The sequence below is a fragment of the Quercus robur genome, chromosome 10 (genome assembly GCF_932294415.1).
Source record: "Quercus robur chromosome 10, dhQueRobu3.1, whole genome shotgun sequence".
NCBI classification, from domain to species: Eukaryota; Viridiplantae; Streptophyta; class Magnoliopsida; order Fagales; family Fagaceae; genus Quercus; species Quercus robur.
This window is the reverse complement of record NC_065543.1, coordinates 50,037,078-50,059,776: the sequence shown is the minus strand read 5'-3', so window position 1 is coordinate 50,059,776 and position 22,699 is coordinate 50,037,078. Positions and strand designations below refer to the sequence as shown.

General features: G+C 34.8%; 2 protein-coding genes across 7 annotated transcripts; both read right to left on the bottom strand.

The window, feature by feature from the left end:
- Positions 1-4,410: 4,410 nt before the first annotated feature.
- LOC126703398 (adenosylhomocysteinase-like) lies at positions 4,411-9,255 on the bottom strand. Its single transcript, XM_050402351.1, has 3 exons — positions 8,827-9,255; positions 7,760-8,082; positions 4,411-5,306 (listed from the first exon to the last, which is right to left on the bottom strand). Exons 1-3 carry the CDS (start codon positions 9,212-9,214, stop codon positions 4,560-4,562), a joined length of 1,458 nt encoding a protein of 485 aa, XP_050258308.1. The 5' UTR covers positions 9,215-9,255; the 3' UTR covers positions 4,411-4,559.
- A 4,119-nt stretch (positions 9,256-13,374) lies between these two features.
- LOC126702612 (protein STICHEL-like 2) lies at positions 13,375-22,699 on the bottom strand. Of its 6 annotated transcripts, none has more exons than XM_050401361.1 (8): positions 22,327-22,697; positions 19,596-21,286; positions 19,275-19,494; positions 18,280-18,465; positions 17,905-18,144; positions 14,477-15,170; positions 13,994-14,051; positions 13,375-13,635 (listed from the first exon to the last, which is right to left on the bottom strand). In XM_050401361.1, the coding sequence occupies exons 2-8, from the start codon at positions 21,207-21,209 to the stop codon at positions 13,561-13,563; spliced, it is 3,087 nt and encodes a 1,028-aa protein (XP_050257318.1). In that variant the 5' UTR covers positions 21,210-21,286; positions 22,327-22,697; the 3' UTR covers positions 13,375-13,560. The 6 variants fall into 6 exon arrangements, 5 of the variants coding, with proteins under 5 accessions (XP_050257318.1, XP_050257321.1, XP_050257319.1 ...); XM_050401364.1 differs by having other exon boundaries at positions 17,905-18,123; positions 22,327-22,692; XM_050401362.1 differs by lacking the exon at positions 22,327-22,697 and adding an exon at positions 22,112-22,198.

Genomic DNA, 22,699 nt, shown 5'->3' with positions numbered 1-22,699 from the left:
TTGTTATTTAGAAAAAAAATTCGCATATGGCTCCCAATTATTACAACATAAATTTTAATAATATTTCCAGGGACACACCCAACATGTTGATATGGTTTATTATGAATGGTTGCCATTTTTTGCCCACTTGGCCACTCCTATTTATATAGGCCCTCTATTTTTATTAACCACTTACAATCAATTGAGTATTGTGAAATTGGGTGTGTGGCATTATTGGAAACTTGGAGCAAGCAAATTTTCAGGCAGTCAAAAGATTTTCTACAATTGGACTTTTGAATAGTTGCCAATAACCATACCGGATAGTTGCCACTTGCCACTGCTGCTTAATAGTTGATCCTGAACTATTGCCAAAATCAAGAATAAAAGTGACCTTGAGCGAGGTGTTTCTTAATTAGTTCCTTATATAGAGAGACGGGTTGTAAATGAATCAAGTTGTTCATAAACAGCTCAAGCTTGACTCGATAAAAAACTCGTTCATATTTGTTTGTTTATAAACAAGCCAAGTTTAAGCTTTAGTTTTAGACTTGTTTAATAAACGAGCCGAGCCCAAGTAAAAAATATTGTTCATGAACAGGCTTGTGAACACCAAAGCTCGATACAAAAGTAACAAAACAAGTTGAGCCTAGGCTAATTTATGAGTTTGGTAATAAAATTGATATGAGTTTGACAAGTAAACTCATATCCTTCTAAGACTTTAATTAATTATAAGTTGAGATCACTCATCCAAACTAAATAGGCTATATAATAAACTTGATATAGGTTTGATAATATACTTGTGTTGGATCTCAAGCTCAAAAACATGATATTGAGCTTGAGTTTGAGCTTGATATTGAGCTCGAGCTTGGCTTGACCAATGAATCAAGCCAAGCCAAGCTGAGCTCAAACTTTTATACTTTATAACAAGCTCAAACTTAAACATTATTTGTAGGCTTGTATTAAGCTTAAACCAAGCTTGAACATTCTACTTTTGTTGTCGAGCCGAACTTGAACATTCACTACTCAACAAAATTCGGCTCGTTTACAGCCCTAAGAGACTCTTTTGCAAGGTTTAGGGGCTCTTTTCTCTTTTCTTTTTTCTTTTTTTTTTTATAAATAAGTTTTGCATTATGGCCAGGAAAAGAGTAGATTCAAAGTAGTAACCTCTACTTTATGTGATGTTGTTCTTAGCTGATTGTCCTAAGAAATTACTTGGCCCCAATCCCCAAGGAGTTAACTCTCTACTTCTTAGTTCCTAGAGGTCTTAAAACAATGACTATTATCAGATATGTCCATGCATGTCAATAAATTATTCAAATTTGAGAGGTGCACATGAACAGAGAATCTCACTTTTCTAATTTTTTTTTGGTAGCTAGAACACTTTTCGAATTTCAATTTTGTAGAACATAACCAAATTACATGCTAAAATAGCTTTATGTAAAATTAGCTAGGAAAAATTAGCTATTGAAAAAAATTGGTCAACGAATATGATGAACCTGGATCTCACCTGCTTGGAAATCTGTATATTGTTTTATGATATTGCAAAATAATAATAATAATAATTGTGGCAGGAAAAAATAAGTCAATTAAACTTGCTTTTTACCTCATACAATTAATTTATAGAGATAGGATGCCAATCAACCTTTTTTACCCTTATTTAAATGAGTTAAGCTTGAAATGAAAGGATAAGTACGTGGGAATAAGTATGAAACAGGGAAATTGATTAACAATAATCTCGGATTGCTTTGTATTATGTTCCTCGGAATTGGTCCGAGATACAAATTGCACTTGTTCTAAGATTACAATGGTGGTTCTCTATTTTTCTCTTTCTTCAGATGTTTCATCCCTTCTTCTTAGTGGCCTCTCTGCCTTATATAGTCACTCAGGTTGTATCTTGGCCTTCCATTTGGAGGGTTAGGGTTCATTTCCCTTGATGCTTGTTTCATCAAGGTCTTACTAGAAGGTTTCTACATCAAACTATAAGCTATGATGACACTTGAACAGTGTCATCACAGATGTGATGGATGCTTTATCTGCATTCTTCATTTCTTTACTTGACAGCAAATCTTCTTTCTCTTCCTTGGTTTGTGCCCGATGGTATTCAGAATAGGGTCTCGGCCATCTCGAGGACGTGTCAGTATCCTTGGGGTCCTCGGGTATGTCTCCTTGTGCTTGTGGTGAGTCACTATATTCTCCATGAGGATTCGCTGTCAATACTTTCCAAGGTCTTCTCTTCTGACTTTGGCCTCCTGTCACTTGTCCATGTTCTCGGATTCTCGTCCTCCCACAATAATAAAAAAGTAAGGCCTCTTGAAAAAAAAAAATTAGAACATCTTATATTGGCTGATAAAATCTATCTGTCCTACGATATAAAAATTTCAGTTAAGGCCTAACAATTTAATAAATATAAATTATTTTTAAAATATTATACTCTTTAAATTTTAGTTAAGGCCCAACAATTTAATAAATAAATTTTTTTTTTAAATATTATACTTTTTCAAATGTTCAACATTTATTTAAATGCGTTTCACTATGACAGTCACATTAACCATTCATTTAAGATCTTTGTCTAGCACATTAACCACTGAACTGAGTGGCTTCTTTGTGTTGCCAATGGAATTTATATTTTATTTATTTAATTTTACAAGAATAATATTTTTACATTTTATTTTATTACTATTTACTTAATAGTATTTGCTAAATTTATTTGTATTCAAGAATTATGCTTTTACATCATTACATGTGAATATGAAATTTGTAAATTTATGTTAAAAATGATTTTATTTTTAATTAAAATGCTATTTATTTGAAAGATTAATAAACACAAATTTTTAAAGCTTGTTTATATTTTATTATTTTCTATTCATTTTAAAAATAACAAAAATTCATTTGAAAGTTTTTTATATTGATATATATTTTTTGATGGTAAATTTTCATATTTTCATATTTTTATACATTTAAAACATTTATTTATATATTAACTAATGTTAAATTAATTTTGATGTCATCATGGTTTAACCTCAGTTTGATTTCGAAAACCTTGAACCTATCCCTTTTGTGGTTCTTTGAACGATCCGGGTCTAAAAATTATGCTAGTGACTACACTTCGAATTCAATCTTTATCATAAAATGGTATTTGTTTTTGTAAAGTTGTGATTTACAACTATATTTTATGTTGGCTTTATTCCATGACAAAAAATGTTGTAATTGCTTTTATTTTGTTCCTTATATTTTGTAGGATTTTATTGTATTGGGTTTAGTATTAAGTTGATGAAGACTCAAGCTTAATTGAAGATCAACTAGATTTCGCGAGAAGCTTACGAGAAGCTAACCCGCGAAATAGTCACGTGAGAGGCACATGACTGAAAGCTGAAGAGTTGTGCTAGGCTGTTAGTTTCGCGAGTGTCTCGCGGGTAAGGCCTTTCCGCGAGGTACTCGCGAAACATTCTGCCTGAAAGATTTTTAAGAATGACTTTCTTACCCTTCACCCATACTATATATATCCTCATTACCCACACAAATTGTAAGGTGACCATTCAGAGAGAAAAACTCTAGATAGGTTTTCTAAAATACACACACCCATCTTTTTGAGAGAGAGCTACTCATCCTTAATGAGAAATCATTCTAGCCTCTTCTCCTTCCTTCTCTCATTATCATACCTTGAGAGGAGATTTGTACCCAAACACAACCCACTCCTAATCAGAGTGTAGAGAGTGTTTTGGAGTTTGGGAAGTTTTGGGGATTTGCCAAAAGAAGCTAGTAAGGCTTGGTGGATGCAATCGGGCGTATTGCGGGATCCGAAAAGCTAGACAAGACACGATTCCGAGAAGCCTTGTTGGAGGAAGAGCTTGGAGGGTTTAGGTATATTGAGTAGATTAGGCTTGAAGGATCTCTTATTATTCGTGTATTCCAACTTATTGTCTAGTGGATCGATTTTCCGCTTGGAGGGCGGCGGAGAGATTTTTCGCTAAATTCTTCGGTTTTCTCTTCGATAACACATCGTCATGTTATCTTGTGTTTGCATCTCTCTTCCCTTACTCTTGTGCTTTACTTTTATTGTTTGTTGTTCATATTTATGCACTAGAGTAGTATCGGTTGATTGCACTACATTTACTCTTGTTTTCATACTTAGATAAGTTATAATAAAAGCAATCTAGCCGTAATTTTTAATTGAGGGTCTAAACAAGCTTTTGTGTTTTAACACATAATCGAGCTTTCAGTTTTCGTTTTTAGAAACAAATGGAGAGAATCAAACTATTGCAATAGAATTGTTATTGGATCCTATATTGTTTTTAAAGATCTAACAAACCTTCATTAAAAAAGAACAGAAATTTCAAAGTGGTGCTGTATCCATTTGGTAGCAGTGCAAATAAAAAAAATATGAAGAAAATTTAAGGGGCTCAATCTTAACAATAGTGCTCAAATTCAAGAACAGAACAAAGGATCTGATCATTTAAATGACAAACTTGTTAAATTACAGAATAGAAACGCTAACCAGATAGCTCGTCCTGGTTCAAACAATGAAACTACAACAAAGTTTAAAACAATAATACAAATAATTAGCACTCCCCAGCTTTTTTCACTCAGTATCTGTACTGAGGAGGCTTGTAAGGACCTTCAACAGGAACACTTATGTATGCAGCTTGAGCAGGAGTAAGTTTGGTAAGCTTAGCCCCAAGCTTTCCAAGATGCAGGGCTGCAACCTTCTCATCCAAATGCTTGGGTAGAACATACACCTTCTTCTCATACTTGCCAGTTCCCCTCTCCTTCCAAAGTTCAAGTTGAGCAATGACTTGGTTTGTGAAAGAGCAAGACATAACAAAGCTGGGATGCCCAGTTGCACAACCCAAATTAATAAGACGCCCCTCAGCAAGAACAATAATACCATTATTGGTCTCGGGGAACACCCAACGATCAGTTTGTGGCTTGACTGTGATGCGCTTTACACCGGGGTAAGTTTCCAGACCATGCATATCAATCTCATTGTCAAAATGACCAATGTTGCACACAATTGCATTGTTCTTCATCTGCTTCATGTGATGAACCATGATGATGTTCTTGTTCCCTGTGGTGGTCAAAAAAATGTCAGCTTCTGAGACAACATCTTCCAGGGTTAGGACCGAAGTGCCATCCATAAGGGCTTGCAGAGCGCAAATTGGATCAATTTCAGTCACAATCACACGAGCACCAGCTCGCTTGAGAGCAGCAGCACAACCCTTGCCAACATCTCCATATCCACAGACAACAGCGATCTTGCCAGCAATAATGACATCGGTGGCTCTCTTGAGACCATCAGGGAGTGAGTGTCGACATCCATACAAGTTATCAAACTGCAGTAACATCATCATAACGGAACATTATAAACTTTAAAAAGGTGGCCCAAAAAAACAAAAAAATATCTTTGTGAAGCAAACCAAAAAAATAAAAGACCTACCTTTTTTTCACCTCTATGCATCATAGATTAAACCTACATTAATTAAAACTGTACAAACTACAAATCTAACACTGCAATCTTCCTCCCGCCAGGTACAAAAACCATGGAAGTTGAAATGCTATTTGACTGTAAATATCAAGATTACATATTAAAAAAAAAAAAAAAAAAAAACCAACAACAACAACAACAACAATGCAACGACTGCATGATTAGACCGACCAATGGAGCTAGAATAATAAAATGTTCAAAGAACTGGACCCAATACAGTATACCGAAGTGAAAACCCTAACAGAAATCAGAATATTTTCAAGCTAAAACCCTCCCATAAAAAAAAAAACCACTACTTTCCATCTCTACCCAAAAGGTACACGGACACTATTTTGGTTCTTTTGTATAGGGTAGTTTTCCTTCTTGTTTTGATGATATTATCAGGAAGGAAGCTTAATGTTTTGTATAGTTGTTGTTTAAGAAAGTCTTGATTCATCGAAAAAAAAGGGACACTGCAAAGTGAGTGTCCCTGGCCCAACCCGGACACCCCAAGGATACTCTTGCATGTGTGTTACTATTGCGTGCATGTCCTCACTGTTTTGGGACTAGGGAGGAAAAATACATATTTTATTTTTAAAAATTCCTTTGATTTTAGATATGTTTATATAAATTTTGATAGTTGTTATATACTTTCAAAACTTAACATAAACATAAAATATGATGCCTAAAAATAAATAAAACAAATCTAATGATATGTATTAATTAATTAGTAGTCCATATTGTGTTCTAATTTTTCAAGAATTATCATGTCATTGGTCCCTAATTTTTCAATACGTATTTATGAGAAGTGTTATGTCTACAATATTTTCACTACAAATCTTAGGTGTTACTTTGTTATTGATACTAGTTTGAAACCATCACTTAAATTAGTTTTTTGCCCACCAATAATAACTTATTACTTAGAATTTGTTGTGAAAATATTGTAAATATAGTATATTTTTCTTGTGTCTATTCTTGTTAGCTATTCTTGTTAGCTATTCTTTAGCACTAAACATGGTAAAACAGGCTAAAATTTGATGACTCGACCTGAACCTAATTTTTTAAACCCATATAAAAATGGGCCAACCTGCAACCCGCTTGTTTTTGCGGGCTAACCTGACTTGACCTAGCTAACCCAAGACCCGACCAATTTTTTTCCCTAAAAAATGCTTAGACTACATGCCAATGTGTTAGGTGTATAGACATAAAGTCACAAAGAACTACATTGGAACTACCTAGCTAGTCATTTAGTAGCCACCAGTGGCAATGGCCATGCCCCCATTTATTGAAAAAAAAATATTAAATAAAAGGAAAAAAAATACAGAAGAATCTACAACCACATGTCTACATTACTAAACATCTAACTCTAAGTTAAATACTAAGTAGTATAGTTAAATACTAAGACTAAGTTAGTAACACTAAGTCTAACTAGCACAAAACACAACTAAAGTAAAAGAAAAAAGTCCAAAAGTCCATATCATTAGTGAACTATAAATTTGAAGTGTGTAAATTTAAAATATATACTTTTTGGTGCTCCTTACAGTCTATCTCTCTCTCAAATTTTAAATTTTTATTAAAAGCATTCTAACTGTGAGTTATTAACTTGAAAGATTTTGTTATTATAATTGTAAAGAATTTTAGTCATGCTCAAAACTATTAGAATTGAAAGGATATGGAAACCTTTATGCTTTTTGATTTGTTTGTTTGTTTTTTTTTTCCCCCTTCACATATATAATAGTAATGCAAATAATCTAATAATAGTAGATGCCCACTTAACAAGAAAAAAAAAAGGGGTATTAGGTGCAATTTCTTTCCTTGATTGATTTGATTAATTCTCTTCAAAATTTTGGCATTTATTTGTTTTCTAAAAAAAGTATTTTTTTTTTCACGAGAAAATTTGGGTCAGCCCAACCCACCCACAACCCGATGGACCTCACCTATTTTCAACCTATTTAAAATGACCTGTTTTTAACCCGATTTGTTTAGACCCGTAACCTAATTAACCTGATTGTTTGGCATGTCTATTCAGCACTATGATTTGCTAATCATAAATGGTAGAAAATAACAATGAATTCAAAACCGAGTTCTATTTAGCAAAAATCCACAAACACAATTCAAATCTAAATCATCCCCATTTAAAAATCTAAAAAAATCCACATAAACATAATTTTTATCATGAATTCAAAATCTAAATAATCCCCATTTCTAATTAACAAAGCATAAAAAAAAAAAAAAAAAAAAAAAAAAAAAAAAAAAAAACCACCATAATATTTCATCATTAATTCAAAATCTAAATCATCCTCATTTCAAAACAAAGCATACCTTCTTCTTAGTGACAGAGTCATTCACATTAATAGCAGGAAACAACAAGCTCCCATTAGCTTGGATTTGATACAACCTCTTAACCCCAGTAGTAGTTTCCTCCGAAACACCAACCAACCTTTCCTTTATCCGCCTATACCTAGTGGGGTCCACAAGCAACCCATCTTTGATAATCCTCAACACAATCCTATACTCCCCATTTTCACACCCATTCACATCAGGCAACTTCCCACTCTTCTCGTACTCTTCCTCAGCTTTCACCCCTTCATGAATCAACAGAGTTGCATCTCCACCATCGTCCACAATCAAGTCTGGCCCACCATCTGTATTAGTATAATGGGTAAGTGATAAAACTCACCATGATTTAATATTGTATTAGTGCAGAAAATTCAAAGTTTGATCTTTGTCTTCACTTTACCTCTTCTTTAAATCCCACGTGTTGATTCCTACCAAGACCGGCTCTATGACATAGGAAAATAAGACGGTTGCCTAAGGCTGCCAAGTAGAAAAAGACCCCCAAATTTTAACTAATAAGATTATTTCTTTTATTTTAATAGTATTAATTAAATTTTAAGTATCAGGTTGTTACTTCCACAATATTTTAAGATTAATTCCACAATATTTTTTACAATAAATTTTATGTATCAAGTTGTTACTAATTGTTATTAATGGATAAAAAAAAATTCAAAAGTTGGTCTAAATTAAAATTAATAATAATTTAACCCCTAAAATTTATTATGACCCATAACACTTGTATAAAAAAAAAAGAAGAAGCATAATACAAACAAAATTTCACAATATTAAAGTTGACAAACTTTCATCGTACTAATCTTTTATTACTTTTCATCGGGTATGGATTGTGTCAAGTGGAAGTTTCCATTGGACACGTTGGATGGTGGACACGTGTCCAAGAGACTGGACACACATCCAGCATGTCCAGTCTCTTGAACACGTGTCCACCATCCAACGTGTAGTTTCCATTAGACACAAGCCGTGTTCCTTTTATCTAACTATCTATTTCTTCCTAACGTCACCTTTCCTATCATCTTAAAGCATAATATAACAACCTGGGCCCCAGTCCAAGGCCTTCCCCATACACCACCAGTACTGTTCCAACGTCTCGCCTTTCCATGCAAAAACCGCGGCGGAGTCACGGGCAATTGCGGCGGCAGCGTGGTCTTGGGTTGAGAAGATGTTGCATGAGCACCACCGGACTTCGGCGCCGAGGGCGGTGAGGGTCTCGATGAGGACGGCGGTTTGGACTGTCATGTGGAGAGAGCCGGTGATGCGGGCGCCTTGGAAGGGTTGAGATGGGCCGAATTCACTGCGGCAGGACATGAGACCTGGCATTTCTACTTCGGCGAGCTCGATCTCGAGGCGGCCGAAGACGGCTTGGGAGATATCTTTGACTTTGTATTCGCTGCCTGTTGGTGTTTTGGAGACAGTGAGCGCCATTGTTGGGAGTTTGGGACTGGGGAGGTGTGGAGTGTTGGAGGTTTTGTTTGAAGTGTCAAAGGTGCGAATATTAATATATAGGTGTGGAACGTAGATTGAGAGACTACTACGTTTTTTTTGTTTTTTAAAGGTGAATAATGGAGAAGAATCAAAGTAGGGTGGTTAGTCATATTCACGTGTTGTGTGCTTTTCTATCTACAAAGTACTAACTATATAAAAAGATTTTTTTTTTTATAAAAGTGTTAGATATATAAAAAGAGTTTGACTTCCCGTTGTATTGGATGTCCCTGAAAGGACAAAATAGAGTTATACTTCAATTTCATTCTTGAATGAATATTTCACATTCTCCTAAAAAAGATATATATATATATATATATATATATATATATATATAAAAAGGAGAAATGTTAGGTAAACAATATTATCACAATAAATCGAAGTATGGACAAAATTGGCCTTGGCCTATTTCTATCAAACAATTTAGCATTTTGCCTCATTTTCCAAACTAATTAGAGAAATATTCCTCTTTTAAAACTCGATTTTTTTAAAATCGAGTTAAGCCCTATAGTGGCATTTTAAGGAGCCTATAGTGTCGTTTTAAGGAGCTTATAATAGTGTTTTGGAACTCGAGCTCCATGAACTCAAGTTATAGGTTAAAAAAAAAACTTGCATGGAACTCGAGTTCATAGAGCTCGAGTTTCAAAACACCATTATAGGCTCCTTAAAACATCACTATAGGCTCCTTAAAACGCTACTATAGGGTTCCAGAATTTTTTTTTTTTTTTAAACTCGATTTTGAGAAAATCGAGTTTTAAAAAATGGGCATTTCCCTAATTAGTTTGGGAAATAGGGCAAAATGCTAGATTTTTTTTTTAAAAAAAAGGGCAAAAACCCATTTTCTCCATCAAAGTATAGTGGTTAGTCACATTCACATGTCATGTACTTCTATCTACCAACTATATAAAAAATATGTAAGCATTTAGCATATATATATATATATAGTTGGGTTTAAGTTACATCTGATGCAATTCTAAGTAATGTTACACCACTCAATAACTTATTATTGAATTCAAATTTTGAAAATCCAATCGTTGAATTACATATTCTATATATTCTTAACATGGATGTCAATTTTCATGCCAATTAGATGTAATTTACCATTCGATCCATAAACTTATCTTTAATGTATTATTTCAAAGTACAAAAACTTCAATTTAAACATTTGATTGATGACATAGCTATTGAAATTCGATCACCTTGAAATTTTGTAAGAATAGAGAATATACAAAAATAATGCAATCTAATGGTGGATTTGTCAAAATTCGCATCCAATTACAAAATATTGGGCGGTGTAACATTGTTTAAAGTTACATTAGGTGTAACTTGAACTCAACTCATAAGAGGATTCCCCTCTTTTAACTGGACTTTTATGTGATTCAAAAATAATCTCATTAATGAATGGTAACTTCATTTAGAAACAGGGACATAAATGTCAATAATAAATTTCATTTTGAATTCAAAAAGAGAATTCCTAAAATTTAGGATTTTTTCCCTTCATGTTCAAAAAAGAAATTGCAATAATGGCTTATCTCTAAATTTTATCATTTTTATTTGTTTGAAAAATTAAAAAAAAATCTAAATGATAATAAATACAAATTATTTTTTTTACAACAAAAATAAAAATAGAAGAGCCTCTAAGCATGCACGTGAGCACGTGCTTAGAGGCTAGTATATATATTCTCGCTTACAATTACTATTGTGGTGAAGCATGGCAATAGGTTATGGCAGCTTTTGTGTTTAACTTTTTGTGAGTTTCACAAGTAATGTTAAGACACAAACAATTTTACAACATTTTTACAATCTGTACATGTTGATGTGACAAATTCTTACAGGTTCTCATGAGGCCCACCACAAACATTATCTTTTTACTTACTAATAAGTAATAACCACTTACAACATCAGCAGTTTGTAAAAAAAATTGTAAAATAGTTTGTGGGTTTAACATTTTTCTTTGATAAAATAAAAAATAAAGCAAAGACGCAACATTTTCACAATAATTTTACAATAAAAAGTAAAAATAGGTGCCAAGCTATTAATGGTAGGTAAATGGAAATCAATAATAATTTATCGCTTAGGCTTTGTTGTGAAAATATTATTTGTTGGAGCACTGTTTTAAAATAATAATAAAAGTTAAAGCTAATTCTTTATGTTTGCCTTTGAGGGCATACGTTTCATTTAAGATTATTTTAATATTTTATATGTGTTGTGTCTCACCTTGAGTCTATGACAGCAATGGGTTTGCGTTAAATTTTTTTATCTTTTATATATGTCCATATTTAATAAAGAATAATGCTACAGCTACAAATTATTTTACAATATATTTACAAAATACTGATGTGGCCAACCTCTTATTGGTTTTTATTTATATCCATTATTAATATCACTTTTTCATTTACCAATAATCACTTACCAAATCGGCAATTTATAAATTTTTTTGTAAAATAGTTTGTATTTCAAGCATTATTCTTGAACAATCACTTACCAAATCGGCAATTTATAAATTTTTTTGTAAAATAGTTTGCATTTCAAGCATTATTCTTGAACAAACCCGTTTTAACGTTTTTCAACCTACGTGAATAGTATACTTCTAGTGGGAAAGTAACGCGTAGGATTTTATTTAATAGTTGAAGTTGAAAGTTCCTTTTTCCAATTCTCAATTTTAACCATTTATTACAATTGCATTAGGTGCAATACCTAAGGTACAGTGATTTAGTGTAGTACCTTAGGTTGCCTCCCAAACTAGTATAAGTAAACACATGTTTATTAATTATGTTATGGTCTCTTAATCCTATTGCAACATGCAACATGTTTATTAAACAAGTTGATATCTCCTAATATTTATATGACATTTATGATTCAAATCCTCCATTCTCCATTGTAATTATCAAGGAAAAAAAAAAAAAAAAAACAGATTGACACAATTCTCGCATATATAATTCGCTTAATAAATGAGTAACGTAGTCAAGTTAACATATTTACCTACCCCAAGGGGTTATTTGGGTGGTGGGCTCATTGGTTTGAGGCAAAGTTAACATATCTACCTACCCTAAGGGGTTATTTGGGTGGTAGGCTTATTGGTTTGAGGCAAAGGTTTGATTAATCGCAATATCAGTCCATGGAGATTTTAGGGTGTCTCATGGACAGAAAATGAAATAGTCTACCCAAAAACTAGTACACAACTTTCTTATATTAAAAAAAAAAAAAAGAAGGTAAACATATGTAACTAACAATGCTGACACAAATAACCTATTAGCAATTTTTCATATTTTATAGAATGTATAAGTATATAGCTAAATTTCAAACAAAGTTACCAACCACCCAAATATAATAGTTACAACCGTAAGTTTTGAAGGGTAAAACCTTCAATAAAATGGGTCGAACAGGTTCAAACGTGTTTCACTGCCAAACTCAAATTGATCTCATGACAACTCAAATCTAATTTGAACCCGTTAAATATAAACGCTAGCATGTTAACATCATGTCATGTTTGCATTAAGTCAAATATTAACACCTTGGGTGGGGGTTCAAGCCAGGAGACACCATAAATAATGCCGGCATTGTTCCATCACAAGAATCGTAGACCCTCTTTGTTTCCCTCTTAATTCTCAAACTTGAACACGCGATCTATCGATTATAATGGAAGCCACTTACAATCGTATTAAGGCTTGACCTCAATTTATAGTTCTTTAAAAAAAAAAATTTGTTAAACTTTCCCCCTTACGTGGGTTATCAACTAGTTCAGATGAATGTCCGCAGTCAGTACTCACTAGGAGTCTAGGACACCAATTTGAAATGAATTTGGGCCAGAATCAGCATAAAATTTGAGAAATCCAACTGGACCAGGCACATCACACATTGTAGAAAGTTGTAGAAAGTGATCGTTGCACATTCATATTCAATTTGCTGAGCCTGTTCCTATGGCAGAATTATATTCTCATAAGTCCTAATAAACTAGGCAGCTACATCAAATTAGCAATCATTTCTAGCCCATATGAGACTTGTAACCATTTGTGACATCGCTCAACATTTGCAATTGTGAAATGCTATATTACTCCTGGGCCTCGTACACTATTTCTTTATGTTCCACAAAATGACATGACTACTGAAATCAGAACTTGTTAGCTCTATATATATTTTTTGTTGCCTTATATGAGAGCTCGCATGGAGCATCAAAAGGTTTTGCAATATAATTTTTTAAAAAAATGAGCAAGATATAAATATCTATGAAGCTCCTGCCTCCTATGCGGCAATCAAAATTTAATGCCATCTTGTCCTATATTGCAGAACTACTTAGCAGTGGCACAGGGAAGTACCCACCCCATTAAGTGGGACCCTTGTCTTGGATGCCTTGGCTGCCAGCCCTGCAACATCAACACATCATCTGGTCATAATTCAATAATTCACAAAAAATTTCACATAGATGAGAGGTTCGGAATTGTATACAATAAAATTAACATCAATAGTAATTCTCGTAAAAGTGATGTTGTACTAGTCACAATCTGACACTTTGACAAATGGTGAAATTTGTGGTATTTGAAGCATTGTTGGTCATATTTAACTTTCAAGTCCAACTACTATATATTTGACATAGGCCATAGATATTAATATTATTGCACTCACTTTTGTTTTTTGGTTTGTGTCCAAAAAAGGAAAAAAAATCATTTTTATTTCTTCTCTAATCCAAGACATTCCCTAGGGTTAGAGTTCTGGTAGAATTACCTTCTCATGAGGAAAAGTGGGTGTTCTCCAACAAAGCACATCTGAGTTCTTCCTCAGTCTGCCACAGGAAAATAGGTTGTTCAATGAGAATATAAACACTATTAGAGGGCATGTGGCCACAAAAATTTCCTTCTTCTATGATAATAAACCCTAAAAAAAGCTGATAGCCACATTCAGGACAGACCTAATGGTGTCTCCTTTAAGCTACTCTTAATAAATTTTAGTTTAATGAGTTGTTATCAATTGGCAAGGGCAATTGCAATGGCCTAAACATCCCTCGCATGTACAAATAAACTACTTTGTAAATTCAATCCATTTGTGGATCTTTTATCTTACTCAAATTAGTAGGCATTGATCATTCTATTTCAGTATGCTCTGATGGAAGAGTGGCACTTTAAGTCTGTGTCATTTACAAATCATACCAAAGGTTGTGCATACACAAGCAGCAAAGGCACTGAAATAGAGAATAGAGGAACCACTTACACATTATCATCACTTGCAGTACAAGTTTCAACAGATGATTTCCTGGGGATAGACAATGCAAGCGTGTTTTCATTTTCGATACCTGAACAGACAATCTGAGAAGAGTCTGATGAGCGCAACTTCTTTTGAAGCCTCAGTGTTCTCAGAAAACAGTTTGGTTGATCCTCTGGATCTTGAACAAATAAAACCTGGCTTCCACAGTTGCTTCCCTCTTCCATTGAAGAATCAACTCCTAACATAGACATTTTTGGCATATCATTCTGTAATGATCTGCAGGTTGGGGCTGTCCCTGTGCTCAGTGCATTTCCTTCACTATTTCTCAAAGTCCTTACCACCTCTGTTTTGTGACAGCAGTTGTGTGGCATATGAGAACCCCCATCTGAGGAAGAGGTTAGAATAGCTCTATCTCTTATCATAGTTTTTTCAGAGGTATAATCAAATTGGTCTGAGTCACTTCCATGTTCAGTGGATGTTTGACACTTCCGTTGCGTTCTGCGCGAACAACTGAACAAACTAAAAGATGGCTTCCTAACTTTGGCATACTTTGGATCAGAATCATAAGAAGCAGGATTGATCCTAATCTCTACATTACAACCCAGTATAAACTGAAGTGAACTTGCAATCTCTTTCCATGACTTTTCAGCCTTAGATGTATCGTTAGGATGGTGAAATTCCAATTCAGCTACTGCAATACCTGAAATTTGGATGATAAATAAGCCATTACTCAAACAGACATAGCAAGACGCATATTACAATCCTCAGAATCGCAAAACAATGAATGATGATGAAAAGAGAACAATTTTCATGTACATGCACTATTTCAGTCAGAAAAAGATCCATGTCCAAAATAGGTGAAATGACAAGACCAAAAAAATGGTTCAAAACATACATGTAGCTGAAACCAACTACCAAAGATAAAGGTATTGTTAAATTGGGTTTCTATATTAAAACTGGTACAACCAGAAAACTTGACACGACTAACCCATTTATTAACAGGTCATGAGTTGAGGCTAAACAAATTTGAGTCATATTCGAGTCAACATGGTTGACCCGTTTAATAAACGGGTTCTCTATTTGTATTCAACAGGTGAATGCGTTTGACCCGTTTAGCTTATAAATGTATTAGCTTTTATTATTATTATTTTGTTATTATTGCTTAATTTATTGTTATAATTATATGTTTATTACTATACTTATGTTTATGGTTGTAATTGTATTTTAATTTTAGATATATGGCAATTGATAACAGGTTATTCAGGTTAAACCTATTAATCAAACATGTTATTAAACAAGTTATTTGTATTGACCTTTACATGACTTTGTTAATTAAACGAGTTAAATGTGCCATGTCAGGTCAACTTGTTTAATAAACAGGTCATAGGGTTGAGAATTCTTGACACGTTAACTAAATAGGTCGGGTTCGAGTGAACCAATATAACTGAATACTCATGGCTCAACATGATACGAACCCTACCTGTGAACACGAATTTCCACCCCTAATTAAAACCTAAGAAGCAGAGATATTTTCTTATTTAGGGTGTCGTACCCGTGTCATTCTGATGTCATACCAGCCATTTCATGTTGTAATTTTTCAAAAATTGCTCATGTCGTTGTGTCGTAACCATACCCGTGTCCATGTACGTGCTTCCTAGATTAAAACTCTAGAGATGTGTACAACTCATCCACCTAAACCTGATACTACAAGTAGTTCCATATACAATCTAGTCAAATGTCACAATACTTTGATGATTGGTAGAGCTCAACTATTATTGGATAGAACATTCTTGACATCTGATATTAAAAGTATACATGTTTCATCTCAACATAAAGCATGCACTCTGTCTGTGGGTCTAGAACACACCACACACCACACCCTCACACCCATTCTTCTTCCTTTTTCTTCCCCCCTGTTGGATTACATGTGTGAGTGAAGTCCCACATTGAATAAAAATGAGAAGAATGAGTGATTAATATAACATAATTGAGCACATACCCATTGAGTTTAGGCCTTTTGGGTTAAAGTGTGTCTTTATATGTTATATTAATTACTTAAGAAAGCTCCCAAATGTGTTTATCCTTCCAACAAGTGGTATCAAAGCCCATGGTAGTGTGCGGCGAAGGTGGTGAGGTGTTCATGGTCCCTACCCAGTGGGGACAGAGAAAGTCTAAATGGCCCACACACAAAGATCTTGGAGAAAAAAAGAAAAGCCCAACAAAGGAATATTGCTAATGGTGCTAAATAATGGTGTGGTGCGAGGTTCTCATGGACATGGATGTGTGGGGTTCCCATGGATGTGTGTGTAGGGTTGACACGTGGTTCCCATGGATAGCGTACGAGAGACCCATGGATGATGCGTTGATGAAGTGAAAAGCCCATTAGGCAAGGGGGAGTAAATAGGACTTGTTCATAGCCCACAGAGAGGTCTTGAGGACTTGTTCATGTCCCACAGAGAGGTCTTGAAACCCACAGAGAGGCAGAGACTTACACGTGAGGGGGAGATTGTTGAGTTACATGTGTGAGTGAAGTCCCACATTGAATAAAGATAAAAAAAAAAATAAGTGGTTAATATAACATAATTTAGCACATACCCATTGGACTTAGGACTTTTGGGTTAAACTGTGTCTCTATATATTATATTAATTACTCAAGGAACCTCCCCAAAGTGTTTATCCCCCCCAACACCCCTCACCCCCTTTTATTTGATATGTTTCACAGATAATGAACTTCTACAAAATACTTTTGTGATATCCAGGCAAATGTTTCTGGAAAATCAGATATCATTTGTAGAGAGTATATTGCTTATGTGGTGATAGTCAAAAGGATGAGCCAAGTCTTGAAAAAAACGCAATGGTTTGGGAGTTTTTGGATGTTTTGTCCATCTCTAATTTTATTTATTTTTCTTAGAGATGCATCAATGATAAATGTTTAGATTAAATTTTTTTTTTTGGATAAATAAATAGATTTAATTGGAAGAATTATTAATAATATTAGTAAAAGCGTCTTATAATATCAATAGTAAGGGACCCTAATATTATTCAAGGAGCAATTTTTCTCCCCTTTCAAATAAATTTCAAGAGCATACATTAATGGGCTGTTGAAATGCGATTAGAATTAATGCACAACTTGGATATTTGGCAGCTAGAGCTCATTGGCATCACATTACACAAGATTGAATTCATGTGCACCACCTTTAGCATGTCCTTCATTTCTCTTATTGATTCAACATAATAAAAGCCACTAGCAAGGACGTAGAAGCTTTCTTTTTGTTACAGTCCATCTCGTGAGTAATATTTATAAATCTCCTAATTGAACCAAAGCTAAGATCACCACTTGCCACCTATACCCCAACTAATTTTCCTAGGATATGAATTTACAGGTTGCATAAACGTATTAGTTTTCTGGTAAAAAAATTAGCAGATTGATGTACCTTGATTAACACAAAGAGAAGACAACTTCCCTTGCTTCCTAAGAAAATTCTTCAGTGAATTGGACTGGCACAAGTCTGAGGTTTTCTTCCATATGGATTCCAACGTTCCTTTACAATCCTCCTGAATTCCCAATTTATTTGATTTATAGTCATCGCATGAACAAGTTGCAAGATATTTTGAACCCTCTCCTCTGCAAGATGGACTGCAAAAATCACCATCTGCATCCAAAAAAGAGCAAACTTGAAGATGAAAGTCTAATCAAGCTAAACTGTGGCTTTTTATCAACCGCCCCCCCCCCCCCCCCCCCAACCCAGAAAAAGGGGAAAAAACAACAAAGCTATTTGTTAAGAACCAATAATTGTGATGATTCTCACCTTGCTCCCGTGCATTTCTCAAACACAACTTTGAATCATTAGCATCCGAGGAAGAAGACTCCATAGAGCTTAAATGTAGAAGAGCTACAGTAAGCCATGTTGTTTGATTCTTAGACATCCTCAATTGCTTCTCTGCTTCAGAAAGTATTCTCAATGCATGGCTCAGTTTCTGCATTTCGGCTTCAGCTATGACACACAAAATTGCAAGAACTCAGTCCATATGGCTATAAGCAAATGATAATAGCTGGAAGATATGCAGAGTGTGGAAACATGATAAAACCACTATGTATACTCACTAAATCAATAGTGACAATAGCATCTTCAATCTATATGAAAGGAAAAGTATCGATAAACTAAATCAACAGAGTTAGAGACCATAGACTGTATACTCTGTATCAGCCCTTTACCCCGAACACATACCGGATGCTGTTTACCACCACAATTAAAACAGCATCTTCAATTTATATTAAAATAGTGGATACTGTTTTCCTAAAGAGATATTTGGTTGTCAACAAAGCTATATGTAGAAACACTATTTGTGTCTCTAGCACCAAGTAATAAAATGGGTCCACACGTCAGCTCAATTGGTTGGCCTCATGGGAACCCCCTGTGAGGCCTCCCCATTCGAGTCCTAAGATTATCCGATATACGGTTCTTGTGACGTTGTGCGCAAGGTCGTGTATCCAAGGTTTACTCAACAGGGGAGGCTAAATGAAGTGGCCCTGCTTCATTTAAAACAAAAAAACAAACAAAAAGAAATATAAAAGGAAGGAGGCATAAATTAAGTGGTCATACTCAGTGAACTAGATAATTAACAAGTGTGGGCCAAAATATCAGCCAGTGAGATGTATATGGCAAATCAAAAATTCTTGTAGCAACTTATATCCATTGCAAATATTTTGATAGGATCCATCTATGGGAAAGCCAAACATGGATCATATAGCAACTTGTACAGTATGATGACCATACGATAAATGACAATATACAGCACTTACAGGTGTGCCGAGTAGAAAACTTTCTTCTGAGTTCAAAACTTCCTTCCTGACTTTTACCCGCAAGAATGTCCATAATGAGATTTGCCAGCTGTGATATAAGTTGCATAGGATCGATCCTTGACCTCATCAATTCCCTGGCTCTTATTACAGTATTTGAAGTGTCAGATGACAAAGCCAAATCCAGCAAATCAAGCAATTCATCATCGGAAACAATCCCAATCTGCAAAACAACAACAACAACAAAGGGGAATTCTATTATAATTTTGAACGAGAAGACGTGCTCTAGAAGCCTATTTAACAAAACAATAGCCCAGCACTCACAAGCTCATAGGTCAATGTAATTGTGATTTTTTTACCAAGCAAACTCAGCTGATCAAGCATCATCTCTGCATCCCTAAGTGAGCCATTGCATTTGGAAGCAATAAAGTCTAGAGCAGCCTGATCAAAGTCAATGCCCTCTTCAATGCAAATTTTCTCCAATCTGTTTGCAACATCAGTATCTTTTATCTTTGGAAAGTGATATCTTTGGGACCGTGACACTGCACTTCGGGGCAGTTTGTCCAAGTCAGGAGTAATCATTACAAAGACAACGTGCTGAGAAAGGCTGTCTAGGCTATTCAAAACAGTCAACCATGTTTCCCCCCTCAATAAGTGGCATTCGTCAACAATGAAAACCTTAAACCGTGATGAAACTGGAGGGATGACTGCACTCTTAACAAGGGATCTAACTCTGTCCATCCGATTTATTCTCACAGAATCCACTTCCTTAACATCTCTGCTCCTTCCAGAAAAGATTAAAACACATTCTCGACACAGACCACATGGCCTATGCTGCTCCAATGAGAGGCAATTCAGTGCTGCCGCAAATATCCTAGAAGCCGAGGTCTTTCCCGTACCACGTGGACCATGGAAGAGATAAAATGATGTTATCCTTCCTTTGGAGATGGCACCCAAAAGAGACCTTGCCACTACATTTTGTCCAACCAATTCATTAAAAGATTTTGGCCTGAATTTCTGACTCAAACACCTAGGAGTTTCTGAATATGGAGTGATTTCATGACCAATCTGCTTTGAGCTCCTCTTTCCATAAAGAGCGGGTCCATCTAAGTCCCCAGATAACAAGGGATGTTCTTCTACATCAGAAGAAAGATATGATTCTCTGAATTTGGGAGACCTTGACCAACAGCAGCTTATCCCACACCCATGATGACTGTGATCTGCGACATCTTCATTTGCAAATAATGTTGCACTATGGCCTGAAACAGCATCATTCGCAGATAGACATGGACTACCTACCCAACTTGTAACATCACCCACAGCCCCAAAGGATTTCACTTGATTTTTGTATAGAAATTTTTGTTTTGACACAATATGATCTGCTTTTTCTGCTTGTGATGATCCTATGGTTGGTTCATTGCATGAATCAACATCCTCCAAGCAATTGATGGAGGGTGTTATGTATGTCAAGTCCAATCCAATATCGCGATGATTTTCACAATATCTTTCACTCAATGATTTATTTTCATAAACCTCTTCCTGATTTGATGCACAATAGTCCAATCCTTCAACCTGTTTGGTCCTATTGGGAGGGCCTGTCCTTCCTCCCCAACCTGATTCCTCAGGTAAGACCAACTTGGATTTTCCCAAAGTGCAGTTTAATTCAAAATCATCAACATAATCCTCTCTCAATCCATATAAGCCTAAATTCTTTGACCTCAAAGTACCATAACCATCAGAGCCACCCTGGTGGCAATCATTCATGAACTGCAAAGAAATCCCGTTCCTCGAATTGGTTTCCCAATTCACATTGTCAACCAAAGAAGAGAATTTGCTCATAGAATTAGTTGCTGGATCCCTCAGTGATCTCACTCTCCTCAATGCTACTAGAGTTTTTGATATAGGAATATCAACAGAATGTCTCCTCCCATCATTCATTTTCAAAATAAATCAAATTAAAGTTCTCACCAAACTTCAAATCCCAAACTCAAATATCAATACCTACAAGTAAGCACCTGCAAGAGAAAAATCAATAAGAAAACAATCAAAAGAGACCCCCAATAATCCACTCAGTCATACCCAGTAACCCATCCAATCACTCCAAACAGGTATAAAATCTTACTAGTTCAATATTTCCAGACGCCCAGAACCATATACATAGAGAAAATTAACCAAAATATTTCAACAAATAGTGTCACAAAACGATACATATAAACAAACCCAACAAAAAAAGGCACAGAATCTCATTAGCTCTCAACAAAAGCACTCAGCATTACCATTTATAGAAATGAGCATTAAAATTTAAAAAACCCAGCAAAACTAGAAAAACAATGTGGCACCTTTTATCACAAAATGACATTATAGCATTCAAAACTCAAAAGGGGGATTAAAAAAAATTAATTTTTCTAACCTCTAACCATGGAATAACTGAAAGCCATTAACATAGTCATGAAGAAAAACAAACCCAGAACAATGTAGCACCTTTTATCATATAATGACATTACAGAATTCAAAATAAAAATATATAAATAAAGATATCTTTTTTCTTACCCTGAACCTGGAATAAACAGAGACCCATTAAAACAGTCATGAAGAAAAAAACAAACCCAGAACAATGTAGCACCTTTTATCACAAAATGACACTATAGAATTCAAAATAAGAATAAAACTAAAAAACTACATACACATACACATTTTTCCTCACTCTGCAACTGGAAAAAGAGAAACCCAATAACACAGTCATGAAGAAAAACAAACACAGAACAATGTAGCACCTTTTTTTTTTATCACAGAATGACATCATAGAATTCTAAAAAAAAAAAAATCAAAATTTTCCTCACTCTGAACATGGAATATCAGAAACCCATAAACACAGACATTGAGAAAAACAAACAGAGACCAATGTATAAACTATTCCCACTTCAGTACCATTCCTTCAAAAGAGAGAGAGAGAGAAAGATAGAGAATCTTAAAAATTTTCAAATTCGATACAATACAAAAAAGCGAGTAAAAACAAAGAAAACGAAACGACAAAGTTGAAAAAAAAAGCTCAAACCTGGATTAAAAAAAATATGGGTTTGAAAGTATCGTATAAAATAGTAATAGTAATGGTTCTGAGTAGTTCGAGGTTGACGAAATGCGAACCAATAGCGTACAAGGCGGAGCACATAGAAAAAACAAGAAGAAGAAGAACAAAAAAGAACTCTAAGCCTAAACCTGAGGTTTTGGTGTTTGTGGTTGAAGAGTTTGACTCTATACAGTTGTGGAGCCTAGAGTAGGAGGAGAAAGAGGATGAGAGGTAGTAATAAGTGGCAAAGTAGTAAATGCCATTAATGCTAGGGGTTGTTAGGCAAGCCATTTTCTCGTGAAACCTGTCGACGTGTACTAATACTATGAGAGAGAGAGACACAGAAATTGTTTTTGTTTGT